Source organism: Pipistrellus hanaki (assembly GCF_964339955.1).
Source record: "Pipistrellus hanaki genome assembly, chromosome: 5".
NCBI lineage: Eukaryota > Metazoa > Chordata > Mammalia > Chiroptera > Vespertilionidae > Pipistrellus > Pipistrellus hanaki.
Genome location: NC_140507.1, coordinates 44,225,946 through 44,251,759, shown reverse-complemented (window position 1 = coordinate 44,251,759; position 25,814 = coordinate 44,225,946). Strand labels below are relative to the sequence as shown.

At 48.1% G+C, this 25,814-nt stretch overlaps 2 protein-coding genes across 3 annotated transcripts in view; one reads left to right on the top strand and one right to left on the bottom strand.

The window, feature by feature from the left end:
- Positions 1-2,992, top strand: part of MAML3 (mastermind like transcriptional coactivator 3) — a 375,210-nt gene extending 372,218 nt beyond the window's left edge. For both annotated transcript variants that reach the window (XM_084884236.1, XM_084884235.1), the window contains exon 5: positions 169-2,992. In XM_084884236.1, coding sequence (XP_084740362.1) covers positions 169-1,166 — 998 coding nt within the window. In that variant the 3' untranslated portion in view covers positions 1,167-2,992. The remainder of the gene's footprint in view (positions 1-168) is intronic.
- A 7,194-nt stretch (positions 2,993-10,186) lies between these two features.
- On the bottom strand, positions 10,187-23,695 carry MGST2 (microsomal glutathione S-transferase 2). The gene is made up of 5 exons (XM_084884280.1): positions 23,500-23,695; positions 21,405-21,504; positions 14,592-14,662; positions 11,129-11,210; positions 10,187-10,424 (listed from the first exon to the last, which is right to left on the bottom strand). Exons 1-5 carry the CDS (start codon positions 23,555-23,557, stop codon positions 10,298-10,300), a joined length of 438 nt encoding a protein of 145 aa, XP_084740406.1. The 5' UTR covers positions 23,558-23,695; the 3' UTR covers positions 10,187-10,297.
- Between the last annotated feature and the right edge of the window lie 2,119 nt (positions 23,696-25,814).

The window sequence follows — 25,814 nt, the reverse complement described above, 5'->3', positions numbered from 1 at the left end:
GCATGTGTTCTAAGCAGAAAAACAATCATTGTTTCTGTGAGGGGTGAATCGTCAGAGTAGACCCTTTCCTACGGAGGCATTCTGTGTCTCCCGGAGAAAACCCCAGCACCTGGCACAGGGCACGGCTCTACCAAGACGAGTGAGTGGTGTGTGTCCTTTTCCCCGCAGGCTCTCCGCAGGACATGGCGGCCGTGAGAAGCCAAGCGGCCCTCCAGAGCATGCGGACGTCGAGGTTGATGGCGCAGAATGCAGGCATGATGGGCATGGGGCCCTCTCAGAACCCGGGGACAATGGCCACGGCCGCTGCCCAGTCTGAGATGGGACTGTCCCCGTACAACGCCACGCCCACCAGCCAGCCGGGGATGTACAACATGAGCCCAGGAATGACCCAGATGCTGCAGCACCCGAACCAAAGCGGCATGAGCATCGCACACAGCCAGGCCCAGGGCCCGCCGAGGCAGCCCGCCTCCGGGCAGGGGGTGGGGATGGTGAGCGGGTTCGCTCAGAGCATGCTGGTGAACTCCGCCATGAGCCAGCAGCACCAGCAGATGAAAGGGCCGGTGGGCCAGACCCTGCCCAGGCCCCAAGGCCCGCCGAGGCTGCAGAGCATCATGGGAACGGTCCAGCAGGGAGCCCAGGGCTGGCAGCAGAGGAGCTTACAGGGGATGCCTGGGAGGACTAGTGGAGAGCTAGGGTCATTCAGCAACGGGGCCAGCTACTCCCTGCAAGCCAGCCAGCCGAGGCTGACCAAGCAACACTTCCCGCAGGGACTGAGCCAGGTCGTGGACGCGAACACGGGCGCCATAAGGACCCTCAACCCGGCCGCCATGGGCCGGCAAATGATGCCACCGCTCCCGGGGCAGCAAGGGACCGGCCAGGCCAGGCCGATGGTCATGTCCGGCCTGAGCCAGGGCGTCCCCGGCATGCCAGTGTTCAGCCAGCCCCCGGCCCAGCAGATGCCCGGTGGCAGCTTCGCTCCCGGCGGCCAGAGCCAGGCCTACGAGCGGACGGCCCCTCAGGACATGCCCTACAGCTACAGCGGGGACGCGGCCGCGGCCTCCTTCCCGGGCCTCTCGGACAGCGCCGACCTCGTGGACTCCATCATCAAAGGCGGGCCGGGGGACGAGTGGATGCAGGAGCTGGATGAGTTGTTTGGAAACCCTTAGTCGGGAGGGGGCCCAGCGGGCAGAAGAAACAGGATGTGGGCCCATCCTTGTTTTTTTGTTTTTTTGACCCACGTAAACTGAGCGACACTGCAGCCGGCTGAGAGCGGGAGATCGGGGTGCCAGTCCGCCCCGAGGGGCCTCCTTTCACCCCGTGTTCACACGGCAGTCACCACGAGGCCAGGCAGAGCCCGGCTGCCAGAGAGGGAACGGCAGCAGAGGCGGGCGGGGAAGGCGACCCTGAGCCTCGCGCCGCACCCCCTGCTCCGGCCCAGGCGGGCTGCTGCCCGCGGCCAGGGCCAGGCAGCCGTCAGCCCCTCCGGGCCCGGGTGCAGAGCCTGCAGCGTTGGAGACACAAGAGACAGAGCCTCGGGCAGGAGGAGCCCCACAGAGGCTGCTGGGTGGTGGCCCAGGCCGAGAGCCCAGGTCACACGTGTGCTGAGCTCTGGCTGGAAAGAGACCTCAGGCTTCAGGACCTGCGCCTGGAGGTGGAGAGCAGACACACAACGGGGCCGGGCAGGGAGCTCGCAGAGGCCCCCGGGGGCCCGCCTCCTGCCTGTGATGACCCTCAGGAAGGCCGGCGGCGGCGTGGCCCGGGGCTGCCTCCCCAGGACAGCCAGTGAGCTGGGAGGAGGGCCGGGCCCGCCGCTGGGGACCGGGTGGCCACCACTCCCGGTAGTTGGTCTGGAGCCTCCCGGAAGCCCAGAACGACAGACGCGTCCAGGCAGTTCCCATCTATTACGGGCGCCACAGGGCGGGGAACCCGGAGGACGCTGTGTCCTGCCCCATGACCGCCTCCCTCCCCCACCCCACCTTCGTCCCTCCCCTGTCTACCCCGGCGTCCTTCCAAGAAGTAATGGCGTTTTTGTCTCTAGGGAAGTTGGGCAGAGTCCAAATAAATGCAAGAACTTAGGCGATGTCTGCATCGCCAAGGCGACCCTGGAGTGTTCTTTCTCTACCGCGTGTGGAGCTGAGGGGATAGTCTGCCCGGACTGAGCAGGCTCGGGGGGGCTCACACCCTCTGCACCTGGCACCTCTGGGCACCCAGGGAGGACCTGCCTGGGGGGCTCCCCTGCGGGGAAACCCGGGGGCGATGCACTAAAATCGGCCTTGCCCGTAATCCCTGCTCAGCAGAAAGACGAATCTAAACCCCTGAGGGAGGAGGCGCTGGGAAATCAATCACTCCACCTTACCTGTTTGGGTGGCATAAGCGAGAAAGAAATGGTCCCTTCCATTCGGGTGGTCACCCACTTCGCACGTCCTGTACAGTGTTCTCTGTGTCATTCACTCCAAGCTGCCCTCCCTGGAGGCTGCCCAAAGGGGTCAGCTAGCTCCTCCATCGTCAGGCTTGTCTCTTATTTACACGGGCCCCCTCCCACCATCCCGTGGTGGAGGCCACGTGGCGTAACTGTTGTCCTGAGTGAGTGAGAGTAGCATGTGCTCTTCTCCTCCTACCCCTTCTCTCCGTGTCCGGAAGGCTGGCTCCCTTCGGAGCAGCTCGTCCCCCCTGAGCCCCGGCTGGGGACCCCGACTGGCAGCCCCGGAGGAAAGAAGGTCCTGAGAAGGGAGTTCCAATGGGACATGGGACCCGAGGGGGGGGGGGGGGGACACAGAGGATGTAGAGGCGGCCTTGACTTGCTCTCCAGGGCCTAGAGTTGCAGATGCATTCAGCGAAGGCCAGGTGGCAGGCGCCCAGGCAGGGGCTGTGCTCTCTCTGGGAGGAGGTGTTAGCAGGGTGACAGTGAGCACCTGCAGGCGGACAGACAACACCAGGGAGGCTCCTGAGTGGAAACAGAAGAAAACCAAAAAAAAAAAAAAAAAAAAAGAAAGTAAGCATAAGCAAACAAGAAGACAGACTATATAATTGCCTTTTTCTGAAAGGTACAGGAAGTAAATATATACGCAATGATGAGAAGCGGGAGGTGGCTGGTGGAGGCGTGGCTCTATTCCCTTTGAAAAGCTCCCTCCAAACGCTCAGTCCTGGGACCAACTAACTAGAGAGGTAGATTTTAATAACGTTGTTCTGTTTTTGTTTTTACTACGGTGCTGATGTATATGTAATGTCTAAAGAAGTTATTTGTAAATAAGTTTTTACAATACTGCAGATATCACTGGGTCTACTATCTGTAAAAAAATATATATATACATATAAATATATATATATATATATACTGTTTGTTTAAAATAGAGTATTTTTATTTCATCCCTTAACTCATCATCACAGCAGTGGTATTGCACTTCAGATGACATCTAATTACTAATTTGTACTGTATGACCTATGGCAACTTGCTCCATTTTATTCAGATTTTTCTAGTTTTCTCTTTTTACTTTGTACATTGAGCATTGCTTACTTCCTCTTAAGAAATGTACAGAACTCTAAAATGTAGAAATGAAGTGATGTTGACATACCACTTTTAAAGAAAAATAAAATAAAAGATTATCTGAATCAACCCCAAAGTATAGTCTATTTTTGGATTGTCGCTGGATCCCCAACCTTAATTAAGCTGATATATTATGCCTGGGTTGTAATTGATTAACTGCAGTTCTTGTCTCAAAATTTTGATATCATTATTTAAACATTTATGTAATAGTACAGAGCAATCAGTCACTCCCAGCCTTTTTAATTCAGCCACACAACTAAAGCTTTCTAAATTTGTCCTCCGGGGGAGGTGGCAAAGGAAACAGAGTAGCGTCAACTTTGTTTTTTGTTTTTTGGGGGTTTTTTTAATAAATCTTTATTGTTCATATTATTACAAATGTTCCTCATTTTTCCCCCTTCCATTGCTCCCCTCCACCAGGTTCCCCCCCCCCCATTGTCCTCATCCATAGGTGCACAGTTTATGTTCAGTCTCTTCCCGCACCCACCACTCCCCTTTCCCCTAGAATCATCAGTTCACTCCCCTTCCATACCTCTGATTCTATTATATTCAACAGTTAATATTGTTCATCAAATTTTTTTAAATTCCCTTGGTTTTTAGATTTACTTGTTGATAGTTACGTATTTGTTGTTCATAATTTTTATCTTTATTTCTTTCTCTTCCAAAAGAACCCCCTTCATATAATTCTGGTTTGGCGGTGATGAACTCCTTTAGCTTTTTTTTTTTATTAGTGAAGCTCTTTATCTGGCCTTCGATTCTGAGTGATAGCTTTGCTGGGTAGAGTATTTTTGGCTGTAGGTTCTTGCTATTCATCACCTTGAATATTTCTTGCCATTCCCGATTGGCCTGCATGGTTTCTGTTGAGAAATCAGCTGACAATCATATGGGTGCTCCTTTATAGGTAACTACCTGTTTTGCTCTTGCTGCTTTTAATATTCTCTTTGTCTTTTGCTCTTGGAATTTTAATTATGATGTGTCTTGGTGTGGTCCTCCTTGGATTCCTTTTGTTTGGGGTTCTGCGGGCTTCCTGGAGTTGTAAGTCTATTTCTTTCCCCAGGTGGGGGAAGTTTTCTGTCACTCTTTCAGTATGTTTTCGATATCTTGCTCTCTCTCATCTTCTGGGACCCCAATAATTCTGATGTTGGTTCGCTTGAAGTTGTCCCAGAGGTTTCTTACATTATCTTCAACTTTCTGGATTCTCTCGTCTTCTTGCTTCTGCAGAAGAGTGTCTTCTGGCTCTTTATGTCCAAATCTTTGACTTGATTCTTGCAATTTTCCATTCTGTTTTTAGGACTCTATATAATATTTTTTATTTCAGACAATGTATTCTTTATTTCTTGTTGATCCCTTATTATTTCTTGTTGATCCCTTTTCATATCCTCATAGGTCTCATTTATTTCTAGGAAATTCTTGAAAAACCTTATAAGCGTGGTTTTGAACTCTACATCCAGTCGTTTTTTGTCCTCCATTTCTTTCGTTTGTGATCTGTTTCCTTGTCTCAGCATTTTTACAGCTTCCCTGAGTTGGTAGCCTTAAAAGTCTCTGTTCAGCTTCGATGGGGCAGAGTTTCAGGGTGGAGCCTACAGCGTTGGCTTCTGTCAGCCCCGGCTTATGAGGCTCCTGAGTCTCAGTGTTCCTAAGTGTCCTTCGGTACTCGCTGCAAGCACCTCTGAGAGAAAGGTGCCCTAGAGTTTCACCAGTTACCAAACAGTCTAGGCTCTCCCCCAATGAGCCCGGAACTGGGATTCAGTGCAGTTGGAAGTGGGGTTCAGAGCAGTCTGGAGTTTTTGTTTCCTTCCCGCTAGGGCAATCCAGTGGCACAGTCAACTGTCCGTTCTCTGCACACAATGTGCACGCCTCTGGGACTTCCTTTCGCCACTCCCCTGGGTTTCTGCCTTACAGCCCAGGCTCCCTCTGTATGAGCCTGGGTCCCCAGGGTCTGGCCTAGAACTGGGGTTCAGTGCAGTTGGAACTGGGGCTCCGCACAGTCCGGAGCTTTTGTCTCCTTCCCGCTAGGCCAATCCAGTCACACAGTCAACAGTCAGTCCTCTGCACAAAATGTGTGCGCCTCCGGGTCTGCCTTTTGCAGCTCCCCGAGTAGCGTAAACTTTGAAAGGAACCAGCTGAAGTCCATTTGTGGACTCCGCACATTAACAGTTCACATCCACCTGGTCCATTCAGAGGACTTGGAGAAAATGATAGTAAAAATTGTATTTTAAAAAAGTAAGAAAACTCAAGGAATATATTGGAGGGAAAGTAAGAAAGGGATTTTAGCCCCATTAGAGTGGCCGAGCACAAGCACACACACAGTTTGCCTTACGTTAGTAGTCAGCAAACTCATTAGTCAATAAAGCCTAATATCAACAGGACAACAATTGAAATTTCTTTTGAGAGCCAAATTTTTTAAACTTAAACTTCTTCTAACACCACTTCTTCAAAATAGACTCGCCCAGGCCGTGGTATTTTGTGGAAGAGCTACACTCAAGGGGCCAAAGAGCCGCATGTGGCTCGAGAGCCGCAGTTTGCCGACCACTATCGTCTACTGCCCAGCTGTACCTCTTGGAGGACTCCCTGAGCCAGGGCCTGGCTTAGCCTGCACCCACCTGCAAAAAGAGAACGTGCTTCCCAGACAAACCCAGCAACAGGATTTATGTTCCAGAGCTCCCCCTGCAGGATCAAGCAGAGCCTCAGACTTTGCCTAAAGTTGCCTCCTTATGGGGCTTCTTGCCCTTCTCTGCCCTGTTTCCCCAATTCCCACTCTGTTCCCCCACCCCAGGAGCCCTTTGTTCACAGTTCACACACATGTGACTCCGCCCCTTCCATTCTAGAAGACCTGGCCTAAAACCACTGGGGGAGAGTCAAAAATAGGTCGGAAACAAAGGTGCACTGTAATGTACGGAAGCATGGAGACTGAGGAAGAAGAGGCCAGTCCCACCCTCAGTGGGCCGAGGTTCCAGACTGGCTGGCAAATTATACCATGTGACACCAGGTAACATGAAAGCGAAAAATGAACAGGATGGGGGGGAGAGGCTAACAGGGAGCTCTGAGAAGGATTGAGCACTCCTAGTCCGAACTAAAACCACACCTTTATGCCCAGCCAATGTGGCTCAGTGGTTGGGCATTGACCTGTGAACCAGGAGACTCACTGTTGGATTCCCGGTCAGGGCACATGCCCAGGTTGTGGGCTCAGTCCCCAGTAGGGGGCGTGCAGGAGGCAGCCAACCAATGATTTTCTCTCATCATTGATGTTTCTCTCTCCCCGTCTCCCTTTCTCTCTGAAATCAATAAAAATATTTTTAAACCCACACCTTTGTATTTAAGTGAAAATGAGTTCTGCACTGGATGAATGAAATAGGTCCCTCCTTTAAAACAAGTTCCTATATGCCATCCTATTTGCCTTTCTAAAATTCCAGTTCAGTGAGTGAGTGGGTGGAGAGGGGAGAAGGTAGGAGAGTGTTGGGAAGCATGAGACTTGGTTGGAAAGTTGGTAAGGGGGACATTCTGATAAAAGGGGAGTGTGTGGAAGGCCGCCTGCCCTGCTTATTGGAATTCTGACTTAGGAGAGATTTTGCTGCTGAGAATTAAGGAACATTCAGAAGCACTAGAGGAGCTATTTCTGCCTCTGGCCCTTTTTTTCAAGGAAGACTAGAGAAAAAGAGGTGAAAAAACAAATAACCTGATACTTTCCTTAAGAATGACTTTGTTGGTTACACCCCACCCTCCTCCAACTCTGCAAAGTGCGGAGGGAAAATACCTGGTTGTATAACCAGGCCTTATCTTTGAAAAAAAAAAATTATATATATATAAATTTCAGAGAAAAAGGGGAGAGGGAGAGAGAGAAACATCAATGATGAGAGAGAATCATTGATCAGTGCCTCCTGCATACCCCCTTCTGGGGATCCAACTGGCAACCTGGATATGTGCCCAGACCAGGATTTGAGCCGTGACCTCCTGCTTCATAGGTTGATGCTCAACCATTGAGCCACACCAGCGGACCAGACCTTTATCTTTTTTTTTTTTCCCCCTCTCCTTTTCCCTTTGGTTTTCTCCTCTGATCTCTTTTCCTTTTTAAGTTCTAAGGACATTAGCTTTCCATTCTGGTGTCTTCTGGATGAGCTACCACAGACACCTGTCGTTTTCATGCAACAGGTGGAGGTAATTACGGCAGCGTTCACACACGTGGGGCTCACGTGTCCCTGCCTCACCCAGGACAGCTGGCTCTATGGATGCCGCAGATTCCAAGTCAAGCACACAGCTGCTTGAAGGATTTGATTTTGCTTAGATTTTTAAACTATTTTATGAACACTTTCAAAAAAAATCAGAAAAAAACTAATACAATGAATAACTATATACACCTACCAACTTGATTCAATAATTGTTAACATGTTGCCAAAACACGTAATTACCAGTGTTTTGTAGAACCATTTCAAAGTAAGTTATACACACTCCAGCCAGTTCACCCGCCTCCTCTCGCCTCCTCTCAACTTGCAGCGCCCAAGAATCAGGTGTTCTCTCCCCTAGCCACGTTATCAGTATCACACCTCACATAATTAACATCCATTCCCCAATAGCATCTCATTCTCACTCCATATTCAAATGGTCCCAATTGCCTCCCAGATGTCTTCCATCCTGTTTTATTCTAAACAGAATTTTTGTTGTTGTTAATCCTCATTCGAGGATATTTTTTCCATTGATTTTTAGAGAGAGTGCAAGGGAGGGGAGGGAGGGCGGGATGAAAGAGACAATCGAATGGTTGCCTTCTGCATGCGCATCCCGGGGGGTCGAACCAGCAACCTAGGTACATGCTCTTGACCAGGAATGGAACCTAAAACCCTCCAATGCTCTTAACCATTAAGCACACCAGCCAGGGCCCGAGGACTTGATCAAGGATCTTATATAGCCATTTGGTTTTTATTCTTCTTAAGACTCTTTTAAGGCAGGAAAGTTTATCTCCATTCCTTTTTTCATAACATTGACTTCTTGAGACAATAAAACTGATTTCTAAACATAAAACCAATTTAACTAATATGCAAAAGATATATATGTAACTGTCAAAGAGATGGGAAATTCACATCTCTCCAGCCAGTGAATTTGCTCCCTGTAGCCCAATTTGTAGGAATTAAAATGATCAAGAGGTTGCCTTGGTGACAACAGAATTAGAACAAAGGAAATAAATTCTGTCGTTCAGACGTTTAAAGATGCAAAACTCCGATATCATGGTACAACCATCTTCTTTTTCCACATGCTGTTTAACCAAACTGTGTGTGTGTTTATAATTTAAATAGTTTCAATTTAGATGCAAAATAGACGTTGTTTAAAAATCTTCAAATGTAAGATTTGAAGAATTGTATTTTCCCCACTTCCAAAGGAGTAATTGTGCTTTAGGGTTAAATAGTTGCATTCTCTTCCTTGACTTCAGTGTATAAGACAATTAAAATGTCATAATACAAGTCACCATAACTGATCAGAACACTAAAAACTGAAAGGCCCCAGGATTATAGCATTTGAGAGCATTCGCCCATTTTACCTGTGAGAACACCGAGGCAGAGAGCCAGGAAGCCAGCAGGCTGCAGAGCAGGAGTGGCTTGCCAGGCTCTGAGCCCTCCCCGCCTTGCTGCTCTGCCTCTGCTGAGGTGCAGGGGAGTCTGACAGCAAATGGGGGGTGGGGGCAGGCTCGGAGCCAGATATCTCTCTACTCCCAGACCAAAATACTCTTGGTGAACTTTGGGTAGTTAGTACCTGTGTTTGGCATGCAATAAGTTGTTTTCTCCCCTCCTGTTCTAGAAACCTGGTGTTTAAATACCTTTATCTCTTTTTCTGTTATCCATAACCTTTGTAACTTCCTTTGTACACACATAAGAGAGACGTTCCTATATGCAGCTCCTTGAATATCCACACCAGACAGATTCAAGGCGTCCAGCTTTCTCTGGAAAGCTTGACAAGAGAGCTTTTTCCCTGATGAGATGTTACATGCTCATAACTCCATTTTCCTAAGATCCCCGCGGACGGCGAGGTGGACTCACTCCCATCTTACAGATGAAGAACATGAGGAGAGGTCATGTTAATGGTGCCAGGCAGAGGCTACACACAGGGTCACAGCAGCCACAGCCCCAGCCCCCCGAAGCATCAGAACCCAGCCAGTCCCTCCTGTCCAAGGCCCTCCCCGTGTCCCTGCAAAACACTCACTGAGCGTTCCGGATGGTGCCTAGAGAATAACATGCCTTCCCTGTTCTTGATAAAGTCCGTTTTCACAGCCAGGCTGACTTTGTGCTGTTCGGCGGCGGCTCTCGCTCTGGCTGCTCTGCGTGTTTGCCTGATTTCCCCCAGGTGCAGCCACCTGGGTTGCTTTCTGGCCGCCAGTGAAGTGAGCTCAGCTGTCTTATCATGTCCTTCTGGAACTTTCAATGCAGGGATAAGCGGTCTCAGAGGCAGGTGGTGGCCTTGGTCCGCAGGAAGCCTCCCAGGGTCCAGTGGCATGCTCCCCGTGCCCCACAGGGGCGGGCGGGCGGGACCTCAGCCTGCACGTCCCTAACCAGGCCCGGAGCGCTCCCCCACTGATGATCCAACATACCCTCTCAGAGCAAACTTCCGTTCTTAAAGACACAGGGAATCAAGTCTCCAAAGGGTGTGTTTCTACAAAGCCACTTCAAGAAAAACAGAACCAAGACTTTTATTTTTGTTTTAATGGAATAAGTGGTACCATCTAACCTTCAGAGTAGAAATACCATCTGCAAGCATTTGAGCAAAGGGGAGGGGTTAGTGCCTCAGTTTCTTGGCGATATCAATGTCCAGGTATTCATCCAGAAAGCTGTTTGCAATCCCGAGAGCTGCTAGGACGGCCAACAAGGCCAAAGCCCCCAGACTCAACCGGAAACCAAGGATCCTGCGGGGCAGAGATGAGGAAGGGAGGTGTTAAAGGGCTACAGCGGTGAAACCGGGCTCCTGGGGTTGGCTGCTCACTGTAGATACTGCCTAGAACTTCCATGTTTTGGCCATTTGAAAATTTGCATTCATCATGTAAATTAGAGGGGATGCCTAACCACACAGGTTAATTGGCTCCTTTGAATAGTCAAAGGATTGTCAAGGCTACGCAGGATTATTTCCTTGGTAACTTTTTGAAGATAACACAAAATTTTTGCAAGGATTGAAAGTGTGTGATGGTCAGCCCTAGCCGACTGGCTCAGTGGATAGAGCGTAGGCCTGCAAACTAAAGGGTCCCGGGTTCGATTCCCGTCAAGGGCACATGCCTGGGTTGCAGCTCGATCCTCAATAGGGGGGTGTGCAGGTGGCAGCCAATCAATGATTCTCTCTCATCATTGATGTTTCTATCTCTCTCTCCCTCTCCCTTCTTCTCTGACATCAATAAAAATATATTAAGAGAAAGTGTAATGATCAAATTGTACACACTCAGTACACACTTTTACATTTGAACTTTCCTGTCCGGTGCCTAATTGTGCACGGACTTGGGGAGATGTGGCCTCAGGCAATCACAGCCATCGGTGCTGTGAATACTCTCAGGAACAGCACACCAGTTCAGACTCTGTCTGCTACGTTTTGCCCAAACATCAACTCTTGGGTTCTCCTTACCTTTTTTTAGCAGCTTCCGCATATCCCCAGAAATACTGGTGACGGGCATACATGTACACCAGACCCAGACAAGTAGCGGAAACTATAGAGGAAAAAACAGAGAAGATACCGAGTCAGAGGGCAGTCTCTCAGTGTGTGAAAGCTGAGAAAATGGTCACAAAATGACCAAAGACGTGTGCCCAAGATACACAGAGAATTCTGACGACAGTTCAGCGGTTGAAAGAAAAACAACCTGAGTTTTAGCAATGGGCAAAATATTTGAATAAAGAATTCACAGAGAAAGATAAACAAGTGTCCCAATAAGCACATGAAAATTTTTCCCACATTATTCATCATCATTCAGTATCAGCAAACTGTGATTTAAAACCATAAGATGACACCGCTGCACGCCCACGAGAATGGCTCAGACACTAAAAGACTGACAATTACAAATGTTGGTGATGTTGGAATCTTCATGTCGGTGGGAAAACAAAATAATACAGCCACTTGGGGAAAAGGTCTGGTAATTTCTTATAAAACGACACATACTTTTGACCCAGCAATTCCATTCCTATGTATTTACCCAAGAGGGATGGGAGCACATGCCCATAAAAAGACCTGTACAGAATGTTCACCGCAGCTTTATTCGCAATAGCCAAAACCTGGAGGCAGCCCAGCAGTCTGCAAACAGGAGAACAGATAACCACACTGTGAGACTCATGCAACGGGATATCACTGAGCAGTGAAAAGAAACATGGTGAATCTCAAAAAAAAATTTTGTGGAGTGAATGAGGCCACAATGTGTGCTTCCAATTGTGGAAAGTTCCAGAACAGGCAGAACTACACCAGGAAGAAAACCACCCGAACAGTGTTTGCCTCTGAAAGGGGTTGACTGGGAAGGGCATGGGGCAGCGTCTGAGTGGCTGTCATGTACTCTTGCTAGGGAGTTGTGTCACACAGGTGTCCACACTTGTCAAAACTCATTGAATGGTGCATTTAAGATGTCTTATTTCTTTAAAAGTAAGTTTTACCAAAAAGAAATATAAAGCATAGCATGATGTCCTGCCACCCTGTCCAATGTAAAACATCAACACCTTCCCTGCATGAGGAGCCCTCTCCTCAGCACCGCACCACTGGAAATTGCCAGAGCCCTCTTAGGAACACACAGAGCTTATCTGTGCACTTCTGATATGCTGGATAGCATTAAAGTCATTATGTTAGTAGGTCACGAACATTTTCTTTTTGTTGTTGTTGATTTTAGAGAGAGAGGAAGGGAGAGGGAGAAAGAAACATCAATATGAGAAATATCAATTGGTTGCCTCCCTGATTGGGGGGGGGGGGGGCGGGGGGGGAAGCAGGGATCAAACCGCAATCTGGGCATGTGCCCTGACCCGGAATTGACGTTCCAGTGCATGGGATGATGCTCAGCCAACGGAGCCACACCAGCCAGGCTTAGTTTCTTCGACATACCAGGCATTCGTCTAAGAACTGGGGTTAGCAGTGAGATAGACACAAGCTCCCTGCCTCTGTGGAGTTTATCAGCAAAGACTGATGACAAATAAATAGAATAATGAAAAGAAAATTAGACCCAAAGGGGCAGACAGGTGAGGGATGGGACCGCAGGAACTGGAGGCGGTGCCTATGGTTTTTCATTCTGAGGGGATGGCATTTGCGTTGGGGCCGGCAGGACGCCTAAGCAAGGTGCCGGAGGAAGTGGAGAGACTCCGAGCAGGTTACCCTTTGAAACTCCCCATCTAATGAGTGACTCCCAAAGAGCCGGTGAGAACTGTTCAGTTAACAGGCAACTTACTGGCACTTTGGATGAGAAAGAACCAAGAGAAAATTACAAGGAGAAGAAGGCACCTGAGAAATCCCTGCCTGACAGGCAGTGGGCCCATCACAGCGAAACCCACAGGCTCCTGTGGCAGAGGCTGAGTCCCATTATCAAAAGGCACTTTTCTCATTACTTGCTCATGTGGTCTCACCTGACAAGGAACCAGGCCTTCATTCGTGCCCTCAAGGGACAACAGCGTGAGTGAGAATAAAGTTAAGAAGTCTTTCTCTAAAGGACATTTTATCTGAAATTCCTCAGTTTTGACAGTAAAAATTACAAGAAAAAGGTGATAGGATTGCGTTTGAAAGCAGCAGAATTTGGGCTTATTTAAGTCCTAGCAGTCACGGGTCAAACTCAAATGAGGCCATCAGAGTTATCAGAAAGCAAAAGGGATTGCCCTGGCTGGTACCGCTGTTTGGAGTGTCCTCCCAGGCACCGGAAGGTTGCTGGTTTGATTCCCAGTCAGGGCACATGCCTGGGCTGTGGGCTAGATTCCCACAGTAGGGGGCGAGCAGGAGGCAGCTCTCCATTGATGTTTCTCTTTCTCTCCCTTCCTCTCTCTCTAAAAATCAATAAAAATATTTTTAATATATTTATTTATTGATTTCATAAAGGAAGGGAGAAGGAGAGATAGACAGAAACATCAATGATGGGAGAGAATCCTTGATCGGCTGCCTCCTGCACGCCCCCCACTGGGGATCGAGCCCACAACCCAGCCAAGTGCCCTTGGCCGGAATCCAACCTGGGACCCTTCGGTCCACAGGCTGACGCTCTATGCACTGAGCCAAGCTGGCTAGGGCATCAGTAAAAATATTTTTTAAAAGAAAACAAAATGGATTGAATTTCTCCAGCTAAGGCAGCTGGTGCTGATCTAACCTCCTGTGTGGATAGTTTGAGGAAGCCGTCCTCTCGCCAAGGATACCCCAGTCTAATAGAAAGTATGTAATTGTGGAGTTGTTACATACAAACAATAGCACTACATCCCTAGGAACTCTCAAGAAAAGGGACATGGGTTGTTGGGTCAAATTCCATAGACCCTGCTCTGTACTTGAAAGCTAATTTTCAAGTGGCTAATTTTCAGCGGCTCAGGTTCTGCTTCAACTGGGTCCTTCCATTGCTTGGGATTTTAGAAATGAATCTTGATTATGGCTGTTAGTCATTCATGCAAGAGTCCCCCAACCCCCTCCAGTAGGCCTAGGGATACAGCAGCAAATGGGGCAAGTTCCTGACCTCAGGGAGTTGACATTCTGCTGGGAAACCACAGTGAGGGACTGTGACATGGAGCTAAGATGAGGCAAGCCATCGGCCTCCCCCACTATCATCAGGACACACGTCTGCAGGGGGTCTGGCACATGATCCAAAGGAGATCAAGAAACTAACGCATGATCTGGAAGTCCAGACAAATGTTGTGACATTCTTATTCTGAGGTGCCCAACATATCGTTTGTTTCAACTTTTTTTTAAGTATTGAATTAAATTAGAACAGAGCGAAGTTAGACTATTTGCAGCACAGTGCTTTTTGATGACTAAGACGCTTGTTTTGTTTAAAACAATCTCCAGATTCGTGGATGTGTGGTTGCATGTCTGACCCTCAATAGTTCCAAGAACCATAGTCCTCATTGGAACAGAGCGGAATGTGTTTTGAAATTACCTTGGTTGAAATACCATCCAGCCATCCACAGCATAATCAGGAATAGGGGGTAAAACTCCACACCATTTTGTCTGCAGGAAAAAAAAGTAAAGACATGAGTCATTTTATGAGAAAACTCTACTCCAAAGCATTGAGTTTCAATCTAGTGGTAAACTGTCCATTCTCTTTTCACAAAAATAATATAATAATTTACATAAAGAGCTTAAATGGCCCTTCCAGGATAGATGACTCTTTTTTAAAAATATGTGTTTATTGATTTTTTAAAGAGAGAGGAAGGGAACGGGAGAGAGAAACGTCCACGTGAGAGACATTGATTGGTTGCCTCCTATATACACTGAGACTTTGGGGACCGAACCCACACCTGGGCATGTGCCCTGACTGGGAATGGAACCCGAGTGGCATCTTGGTGCCCTGGACAAGGACGCCTGCCCACCTGAGCCTCACGCCAGGGCTACAGTGAGTCTTCTGAGGCGAGACTAAAACATTGTTTAAACCTCAGAGCAGGGCCAGGAATCACTCTCCTACTTACAAGTTGCCAGAAATAGAAATGAATCATGCTCTTTTCCATAAGAAAAGCCTTGAGATTGTCATAATTCTGAGCCTAAAAAGTATTCTCTATCTTATCTAAAGAACCCAGAAAATAACTCAATTCATATTAAAGAGATTTCTTCCCCGAAATTCCCTCATATCCATTGCTTCCACTTAAGTGACTCGGCACATTTTTAAAATGGTCTTTACATAATTTCCCTAAAAGCTCCTGAAGTAAATGAATGAGCATAGTTCATTCCCATTGTACAGAGGACAGACAGAGTTCACTGAGCCCTATTTGACCGGGCCTCCCAGAGAATCGAAGGGAAACCGTGTCAGCTCCAGATTCCAACTCTGTCTTCATGTCAACTCAAATTGCCTCTATTCATAGAAGACTTGGATGGAAAAGTTGATACTATTTTAAGCAAAAGGGAATAGTTCTCTGGGAACTATAGTCAATGCATCTGCACCTAGCAAAGGGAAAATGATGAATTATATTCCTCCGCCTTCCAGTGATCTTTGTGAGGTTGGCCGCATTCTCTGCTGACAATATCACAACCAGGAAGAACTTTAATGTAATTTGTAATGAGGTCTTGAGTGGATCTTGGTGGAAGAGTCATCATGTACAGGATTATCAATGATCCCACATGCTTTATTTTCTTTTTAATTTAATTTTATTTTTTTCCATCACCATTTATTCCCTCTATGCCTTCCTCCACCTCCACTCCTCCTCCCCTTGCAATCACCACCGTGTTGTCCACATGCTTTCTTAAAGAAGCCTTAAAGGCATGAGCACTTGCTGAAACCGATTTGGCTCAGTGGATAGAGAGTCGGCCTGCAGACTCAAGGGTCCCGGGTTCGATTCCAGTCAAGGGCATGTACCTTAATTGTGGGCACATCCCCAGTAGGAGGTGTGTAGAAGGCAGCTGGTTGATGTTTCTAACTCTATCCCTCTCTCTTTCTCTCTGTAAAAAATCAATTATATATATTTTAAAAACTTGAGCACTTAAATTGAGGTGATGGGTAATTGACCCAGAATAGTTGATAGTGGCTGTTGAAGCTCATAAGTGATACTTTTAATTGGGGGGGTGGGGGGGGTGTTTGGTTTGGTTTGGCTTGGTTTGGTTTTTGCAACCCAGATAGTGACATCAGAAGCCCCTGAACCTCTCTCCTCTCATGGAAGGTACAGCTGCACACAGAGCAACTCCCTCTGAAAAGTCCAGACACCAATAATACCTTAATAATAAAATAAATAAATAAAAATGAGAAAGAAAAAAAAAGAAAAAATGTAAAATAATAATAATAGTAATAATAATAATAATAATAATAATAATAAGTCCAGACACCAGCTGAGTGACTCCTACACCTCGGTCAAATGAGGAAGTGCCCACTCTGTATTATTTTTATAAGAAAAGGCCCAGACATGCTCTCACCATAAACACCACCCCCAGCACAGCACCCTATAACCAGGAGGAAACCCTCAACTCCCAGCTTCTTTCTGAGGCCCACACACCCAGCACCCCTACCTGAGGGCCAGGCCCCCCCGAAACACTGAGCTCTGAAAGCCAATGGGCTCTCATCCACACGACCCACAAGGCTTTGGGGAGGACTCCAGCTGGGCGGCGCCTTACACTGCTGGCCACGAGGGGCTGTGCCCTGTAAACGCCCCCTGGGCTCCGGGAAGTAACTGCGAAGATAGGGAAAGAGGGGCTGAGGTCCTAGAGAGCAGGGCTTGTTAGCAGCTACTGAAATTCAGGTCAGGATGGGAAGGTAACAGGCATTTGTGATCCTGGAGGCCAAAGCCTGGAGCATCAGGCAGTGTGGCACCATATCTCTGCACCCTCCTGCCCCAGGAAACGAGCCCCTTGCCCCTGTGAGCTGTCACTGACATCTCCCTCTGACCTCCTGCCCCAGTGACGGTACTTCTTTCCTGGCCCCTCCTTTGCTGACCTGCCTTAAGCCAGTCCTGGGACCCTGCTATTTGCTGGCAGTCCTCTCTGCAGCTGCCTGCCAACAACACTGGGGATTGCTTGGCCTTAAGATACCTGGAATCCCATACTACATGCTCATTATGACCTCCAGCACGTGCCCACCACAGGGAAGTGGCCCACACGTGGATGTGTCCCAGGACACCTCGCTCATGATAAGCTGTCAACAGACTTTGTTTACCTCAAAGGGACCAAACTCTCAAAATTTGTTCTTAACAATCCTTTCAATAACGAATCACAATTACCAAAATGAGCCAAAACCGGTTTGGCTCAGTGGCTAGAGCGTCGGCCTGCAAACTGAAGGGTCCCGGGTTCGATTTCGGTCAAGAGCATGTACCTTGGTTGCAGGCACATCCCCAATAGGGGGTGTGCAGGAGCAGCTGATCAATGTTTCCAACTTTCTCTCCCTCTCTCTTTCTCTCAGTAAAAAAATCAATAAAATATATATTTTAAAAATTACCAAAATGAGAATAATTATTGGTCTTTTGTGGACATAAAGGTAGATCTACTCTGTCATCTTCATATAGGAGGTCCTCAGGAAAAATCTCCAGATGGGACAGAAAACAGCTGGCAGCAGGGGGGGATAAAAGAATCAATTTATGGCAAGGCATCCCAAACTCTGACAGTTCCTGAAACATTAGTCTCCAAATGGTTTTAATCACATAGCCCTAACAGCTCTACAACCCTCCTAAAAAACATACACATGCCCTACTGTAGCAGAGGTGCTAGCTGACGGCCGATGGACTGAGTGGGTGCTTCCCAGCCCTGGACCACACCCACAACCTGCTTGCATTCAGGTGGTGCCCCTTCTTGCCAATGGAAAGTGCATGAAAATGAAATATGTCACTTCTGAGCCAAATGGTTAAGTCGAGGGTGTGCCAAGCTCCTTCCCCCACTGGCTGGCTGAATGGGGAGAACTCTGAGGATCTGGATGGGGAAAGACCCCTTAGACAGAAGGAGCTGAGGCTTCTCAATGACCACGTGGAAGGCCACCCAGCAGGAACACCCATATAGGACTTGACATGAGCAAGCAGGAAACTTCCATTGTGACCAACCATTGGGAATGTGGGGTTGATCCATCAGCACAGCTTGGAAAGAATTTTCTTGGAAAGAATGTCATATGTATTGTAAATCACACACAAAATAGAAATGAAAGGATGAAATTTTAAGTATAAATAGAAGTTCAAATATCCCCTCTCCCCAGCAGATGACTTAGTGCACCCCCTCAGGGTGCACATCACTTCTGAATATCTTTGTGATTTGACAGAAAGATTTCTAATGAACAGACAACTTTGCTTATAACCATCTTGCTCATAGAAAACCTGAGCCATTCGCCAAAGGAGAAAAGCTGATCTGATGTAGACCATTTCTGTGCCTTGCTCATAGTGTGATACCTTTAAAAAAAAAAAAAACAAAAAAAAAAAAAAAAAAAAACCTTAAAGGAGCTTTCGTAGGTTTTCCTCTTTTGAGCTTCTGTCTGCTGCTTTTTCTTCCTCCTTTTGCTCATGGCTGTTTTCCCAAGCAGAGGGCTGTTTGCACTGCTAACAGAGGCCGCAGGCCCCAGCCACTGGCTTTCGACCCTGGGACATCTTTTGGATTATTGCTCTGACTACCAGGTTAACACACTCAGAAAAGTCTTGGGGATGAGAGGTGCTGGAGTTAATCTCTTATAGACGCGTAACTACCTAAATTGCTCCTTGTCAAGTAACCCTTGTGTGGGGACGCCGAGGGAGGTTGCCGCGGGTGGCAGGAGAACAGGCCTCTAACCAGCACTTGTCAGCGATGCGGCTTGACAAGGATCAGGGTGAGCAGGGAGGAAGGGAGGCGGGCAGCTCATCCAAATGCCAGCCGTCCGGCGACTCCCTGAAATCGCCCCGCTGTGCGACAGAAGCTTGTGCCCTCCCCAAAATGCATACATTGAAGCCCTCACATCCATATGTCGGTAGAAGAACGTACTTAAGAATGCACAAGGGCAGAAGGGCCCTGATCCCGGAGGATGGGTGTCCTACGAGAAGAAGCAGCCAGGAGCTCTCTGACACCCTCACTCTCCCAGCACCAGGCACACGTGCACCTGGGCACTCAAGGCCACGGGAGGACACGGCAAGCCGCGAGAAGAGAACTCTCACCAGAAAATCGAATCAGCCAGAACCCTAGTCTTAGCCGTGCCGCCTCCAGAACTGGCAAAAAACAAGCGTCTGTTATCCAAGCCTCGCGGTCCGCGGGCTTTTGTGACAGCAGCCCACGCTGCCCAGGACCGGTGGCTTGTGGAGCAGGATGCTGGGGTTCAAACAGCTCACCATTCAGAGTCATTTTTTTCATCTTGGAGAGATCTCAAGGCCTCATTTAGTGGATAAGTACACCCTGTGCTCTCAGCTAGTGCCCAAGGTGGGCACACGTGCAAGGAAAATGGAGACGTGCTTCCTGTCTCTCTCATTTAACTTATTTGTACTTACTGCAAAATGAGGTGACCCGCATTTCTATCATCCCTCGTAGGGCACAATATCTTTGTAAATGTTTCTTTTCTCCGTAGTTTTTACATATGCATTAAGGTCACTTGTTTTAATTTCTAAATTTCAGAATTAAAATTCTAAATGACTACAATGGGGGAGATAAGAGATCAACCGAAGGACTTGTATACATGCATATAAGTACAACCAATGGGCACAAAACTCTGGGGAGGGAGGGCATGTATGGGAGGGGGGGCAATGGTAAGATGTGTACACAGATAATAATTTAATTTTAAAAAATAAGAAAAAAATGACTACAAAAAAACGAGTGAAATGACAGCACTGCACTGGAGTAAAAAGAGGGAAATATTATGAAGAGTACTCAGATTCGTGACGATTGGGTTGACTTGGGCCTTGTGGGCAGGTTAATTCTGGACCAGGAACTGAATAATTTAGCATTAAGCAAATGAGGGCACTTTAACAAAAACTAAATAAGAAGCAATTCCTCTGTCTTACCCAGAAACATGAAACCCTTGTTCGAGAATACTACGTGTACTTCCAGACTCCAGGCTTAGAAGTAATATGAAAAATTTTAGTCTAAAAATAACAACCTAATTTTTGCAATGATTGGAGCAAAACAGCTAAAGAATTAGTGCTCCTAGCCTCAAAATATACATGAAAGACACTCAGTAAGTGAGCCTCAAGTGCATGAGGAAGGGTGAGGTGACCCGCTACTTCCTTCCAGTGAAGCTAGAATCAGAGGAAATGTATTTAATTGCGGCAAGATCCATTTAAAACTCGGATCTACTTTTCAGATTTAGAAAGGCCTTTAATCTAAAGGAATCAAGGTGTTCAAATTGGACTACATAGAAGCTTCTAAGCTGAGCAATAGCATGAAGGAATGGCCCTTGGTGAAATTGTAACTGCTGTTTTCACATTTGGAAAAAAAAAATGTTCTGGTGAAAGGCTGCAGACTCTGGAGACAGTCACCTCAATCCGTGTGGCAAGGAAGGGGAATTGAATGGGGGCTGTGGAGAGGGGCCCGGGCTGGTAACTGGGTGGTTAGGCTTCATAATAAGCATCTTCGCTTGGCAAACGAGTATCCAAGCTGAGGCTCCCCTCATACAGGAAGCAGGTACTTCCGTGGTGCTCAGAGGGACCCTGCACGGATTGCTCTGAGATGTCAAGTTCCATCTGGAGACAGAATTCGCCAGACCATCAGGCTTCCTGACTGTGCCGAGAGCAAAGCAGCAGGAGGACGAGGTAGGGAAAAGGCAGCATTTCTGTTACAGCCAAGGCCCTGAGACCGCTAAGGGAGGCTGACGGGGCTCCGTGCGTGGTCCGGGAGAGCCAGAGAAGAGAGTGCGTCCCCTCTCGGGAACCGGCAGAGCTCAGGGGGCCGGCCCTTCGCACCAGAACAGGTGGCCACGCAGGCTTTGGAATGAAGTGGTCTTCCCCGGGGATCCTGCCGCAGGTAAAGCTGAAACGGCTTTACTAGTCATCTGATTTGCACAGATTATCCTACACCTCACACTCTAAGGCAAGCACTGGGCTGGGGCTGAGGACCATCTCAGGAGAAATTCGGGGGGAGGGGGGAGAGAGGGTAGATCCATCAGAGCCCAGCCTTTTTGTAAAGGCCCCTCCGCGTCTGTTATAAAGGTGGGAAGAGACTCCACACACGGGCTACCTCGAGCTTCAAAGATCAGGAGAAGGGTGTTGGCCGGGAAGAGTGGTTCTCTCTTCTCTGCACATCTTTCCCCCATCAGGAGTGTGTGTGTGTGTGTGTGTGTGTGTGTGTGTGTGTGTGTGGCCAGCCCGGATCCCTGGACAGTGGGAGAAGCATGACTTACTGTGCACGAAATATTCTCTCAAACTCGGGTGACCCAGAGACTGCCGGGGCCATAACTTTGTATTTATATCTTGCTTTTCCTACATGCATAGCAAAATAACCTGCAAGTAAAGGGGAATCGATGTTAAAAAATCTGGCACATTATTCATTAATAAAACGCTCATTTAAACCACAATTAGATACCACTGCATAGCTATTAAAATGTGTAAAAATTTGCCCTCGCTCGTTTGTCTCAGCGGAAAGAGCGTCTGTCTGCGGGACTGAAAGGTCCCAGGTTCGATTCTGGTCAAGGCGTGTACCTGGGTTGCAGACTCGATCTCCAGCAGGGGGCATGCAGGAGGCAGCTGATCAATGATTCTCTCTCATTGTTGATGTTTCTAACTCTCTCTCTCCCCTCCCCTCTGAAACCAATAAAAATATTTTTTAACATGTAAAATTTAAAAGATCAATCACGCTAACTTACAAAGACAGACAAGTGAGGATACAAGAGTAACTGGAACTCTTACCACTGCTGGTGGGAAAGTAAAATGGTAAAACCACTTAAAAAAAAAAAAAACCATTTGGCAGGATTTGTTAGTTTGGCATAGCTGGACCATATGATTCAGCCTTTCCACTCCTGTCCTACCCAGTGTCCTGCTTCACCCTGCTGATGAGGACACTGAAGGACACAACACATTCTGGTTCTTATGCTAACTGAACAGCTCTCTCTCTCTCTCTCTCTCTCTCTCTCTCTCTCTCTCTCTCTCTCTTTCTCTCTCTCTCTCTCTCTCCCCGCCTCTCTCCCTCCCATCATCCAACATTCCCTGACCGCCCCCAATCACCATTGGCCAGTCTCCTCTCCTCTCCTCCTACTCCCACCAGTGGCACCCAGCCGCCAGACCTTCTGGCCCCGTTCACAGCGGCCCCGCGCCCGCCAGCCACAGAAGCCTCCTGTGAGGAGGACCCAGGCTCTGTCAGCCGGGACGCCCTCGGCCCCGCTCCCGTGCTCCCTGCAGTGAGGGGATGAGGGCCACCCGGTTGGTAGTGGCTCCACGTGGGCCTGTGCCACCCAGGGGCCAGCACGGGGCACTTCAGACCGAAGTGCTTCTTAAATGGGTCACAAACATCCTGCTCCTCTCCATGGAAGGCTGTGACTCAAACCACAAAATGGGGTCAGATTTCCATAAATCCACAAAACAAACCGGCTAGGCAAGGCACTGAGGGCGTGTGCAAGCTGGACTTTATGCTCCACTGCGGTGCCTGCGTGCAGTCCTCGGCCCTGCCCGGTGTGCGGGTACAAACAGCCATGGCAGGACAAAGAAATGTGTATGTGGCCGGAAGTCTTGCCCAGCAGTGCTCAGACCCTCTTCCCCGTTTAGAAGGTAAGAGGCTAGGAGCTGAGCACCTGTGACCCCGTGGAGCAAAGCCCTCGGACTGACCAGGCGCCTGGGATATTGAATAGCCCTAGTGGGGAGGTGCTTTAGAATTTAGAATTCAGTCCTGAATCAGAGGCTCGTATCTCTGCAGGAGGTTCCTTTTAACCTGATACTCAGACCTACCATAAGCAGTTTATTTCTGAAAGCACATTAATTAAAAGATCCAAGTTTAAGAAACCACAGCCAGAGTTCCCAGGCAGGTACAGCACTGCCTGTGGAACACTCATAATTAATATTTATAGGCCGCTCGCCCCGCTCCTGGTCTGCACTCTTGGAATGCTGGCTTGAACAGGGCTGTGGGTTGTCACCACAGATGAGAACTAATCCCTGCGAATCTCCACCTGTCCCCAAGGAAGGAGGCGCTGGGCAGATTGTAGTCTTTGGAGCACACAGGGCCACCAGCAAGTGTGCAACCCAGAAACCAACCTCCCTCAACCACACACACACACACTCACACACACACACTCACACACACACACATTCTTACACATACAAACACACACACACTCATACACACACACTCACACACTCGTGTGCACATGAATATACATATAATCTCACACACACGTACACACACACTCACACTCATACACACTCTCTCTCACACACACACACTCACACACACTCTCTCACACACACACACACATACACACAAACATGCACACGCTGCTGGACTCTTACTTTGCTGACAGGCAGAGAGCACTGAGATAGCAGCCAGCAAAACTGAGTTTCCAGCCATCTTTCACCAGGAAGGTTCTGCTTCTGGGCACTGTTTGTAGAAATGAGGGGCAGCGAACAGGGCCGTTGGTGACCTTCCTTATAAGGTAAACAAGCCGGAGAGAAAACGATGATTGCAGGGTGGAGTAACCTTTGCTCTGGAACAGGAACAGGAACAGGAATGGGGAAAGCAGCAGGTCTGCCTGCCAGTCTCGGGCTTCATCTGCCCCAGCTGCTTCCTGAACTTGATTCACTGGCTCTCGCGCCAGCCAGCGGCTGCAGGATTCCCGAGGCAGCAGCACCTGCAGCGAAACCGTCTTCTCAGCCAGTTCCAAAGCAATGTCTCTCCCCAGCTCCCAACATCGGGGCCCCTTTGGTCCACTCCCCAGCTCCGCAGGCTGCTGAGACCTTTCTCATCTCCTTGGGAAAAGTAAAAGGAAGCATTTATTTAATCCCATTGAGCATTAAGTGCTAACCTAATTTAAACAGAGTCTAAGTTTATTCCCCAGTAAATAACAGACCCAGAATTAGAACCCAAGTCCAGCATATCCCACTTGGGCCCTGTCTCCTGTCCCATGCTGCCTTCCACAGTCACCTTGACACTCCCATGATCCTGGTGACAATGTGTTTGGTTTTTTTTGTTGTTGTTGTTTTTAGATATAATTGGCATATAACATTGTATTTATTTCAGATGTACAATATAACGATTTAATAGTTGTATATATCATGAAATGGTTATTCCCAAAAAGTGGTTAACATTCATTGCCTCACATAGTTATAAATTTTTTCTTGTGATCTAACTTTAGTCACCTTGCTGTACATTACATCCCCATGACTTATTTTTTTATAACTGGAAGTTTGTTTCACAAATTAAAAAACAGACAAGCTAGGAGATATGTTCTGAGAAGGAAGAGGGCCAGAGAAGAAAGAAGTGGAGCAAGACTGCAGACTGCTAAATATAAGGTAAAGTGAAAACCAAGTTGGCAGCATAGGCAAACACCTGAACTTGCTGCTTCGCACAACCACTTCAAAACTACAACTAAAAAATAAAACGGACATCATCCAGAACCACAGAAAGGCTGGCTGAATAGAAATTCTACAACTAGAAGGAAAGAGAAAAGCACACAAATTCCACAACTAGAAGGAAAGAGAAAGACTCAGAAGAGGTGTGGAAGTAAAGTATGGAGGTACAAAGGCATGCGCAGAAAGGGCTGGCACTGAGTATGCTGTTGTCTTTTTCAGTTGGGATAGAGACACAAGCTCCCGACTGCTCTGAACTCCAGTTCTGGGCAAGACTCTGGGGATCCAGACTCATACGGGGAGAAACTGGACTGTCTAGCTTCAGGCAGAACTCGAGAGCAGCTTTCTCTCAGAGGTGCTTGCAGCAATTACCCGAGGGACACTGAGACTCAGAGGCCTCTTAGGGCAGGGCTGATGGTCAGCCATAGCTCTGCCCTGAGACCCCACCTTGAGACCCCTGCCCCACCTAAGCTGAGGCTTTTGCATATGAATGGCCTGGCCCTTTGCAACCTAAAATTACCTAACAAACTGCAGCTGGGTCAGAGACACGCAGCACAGCCAAAAGAAGGCCCAAGACCCCACAGCAGCTTGCATTGCTTCACAGCTGGGCCTCATCTGGGCATCTCCAAACCCCAAACAAAGAGGAGGAATCTGCAGATCTCTCCGTAGCTCCTGCTGGGTGGCCTCAGGCAGAGACTAAATTTGAACCTTCTTGGATCTCCCAGTGGTCAGAGTGGGACCATCCAGATTATAACTCCTCAGATCCATACATATCTATCAACAAGTCAATCTAAAAATCAAGTGAATAAAAAATCTGATGAACAGGATAAAATGGTGAATATAATAGAATCAGGGGCATAGAAAGGGAGTGGACTGACAACTCTAGGGGGGGTGGGGGAAGGGGTGTGGGGGCTGTGGGAAGAGACTGGACAAAAATCATACACCTATGGATGAGGACTGGGGGGGAAGGGGGAGAGGGCAGGGGGTGGAAACCAGGTGGAGAGGAACTATGGGGGGGGGGGGGAACAATTGTAATAATCTGAACAATAAAGATTTATTTTTACTTTTTTAAATACATTTTATTGATTTTACACAGAGAGGAATTGAGAGGGATAGTTAGAAATGTCGATGAGAGAAACATCGACCAGCTGTCTCCTGCACACCTCCCACTGGGGATGTGCCCACAACCGAGGTACACGCCCTTGACCGGAATCAAACCCGGGACCCTTCAGTCTGCAGGCCGACGCTCTATCCACTGA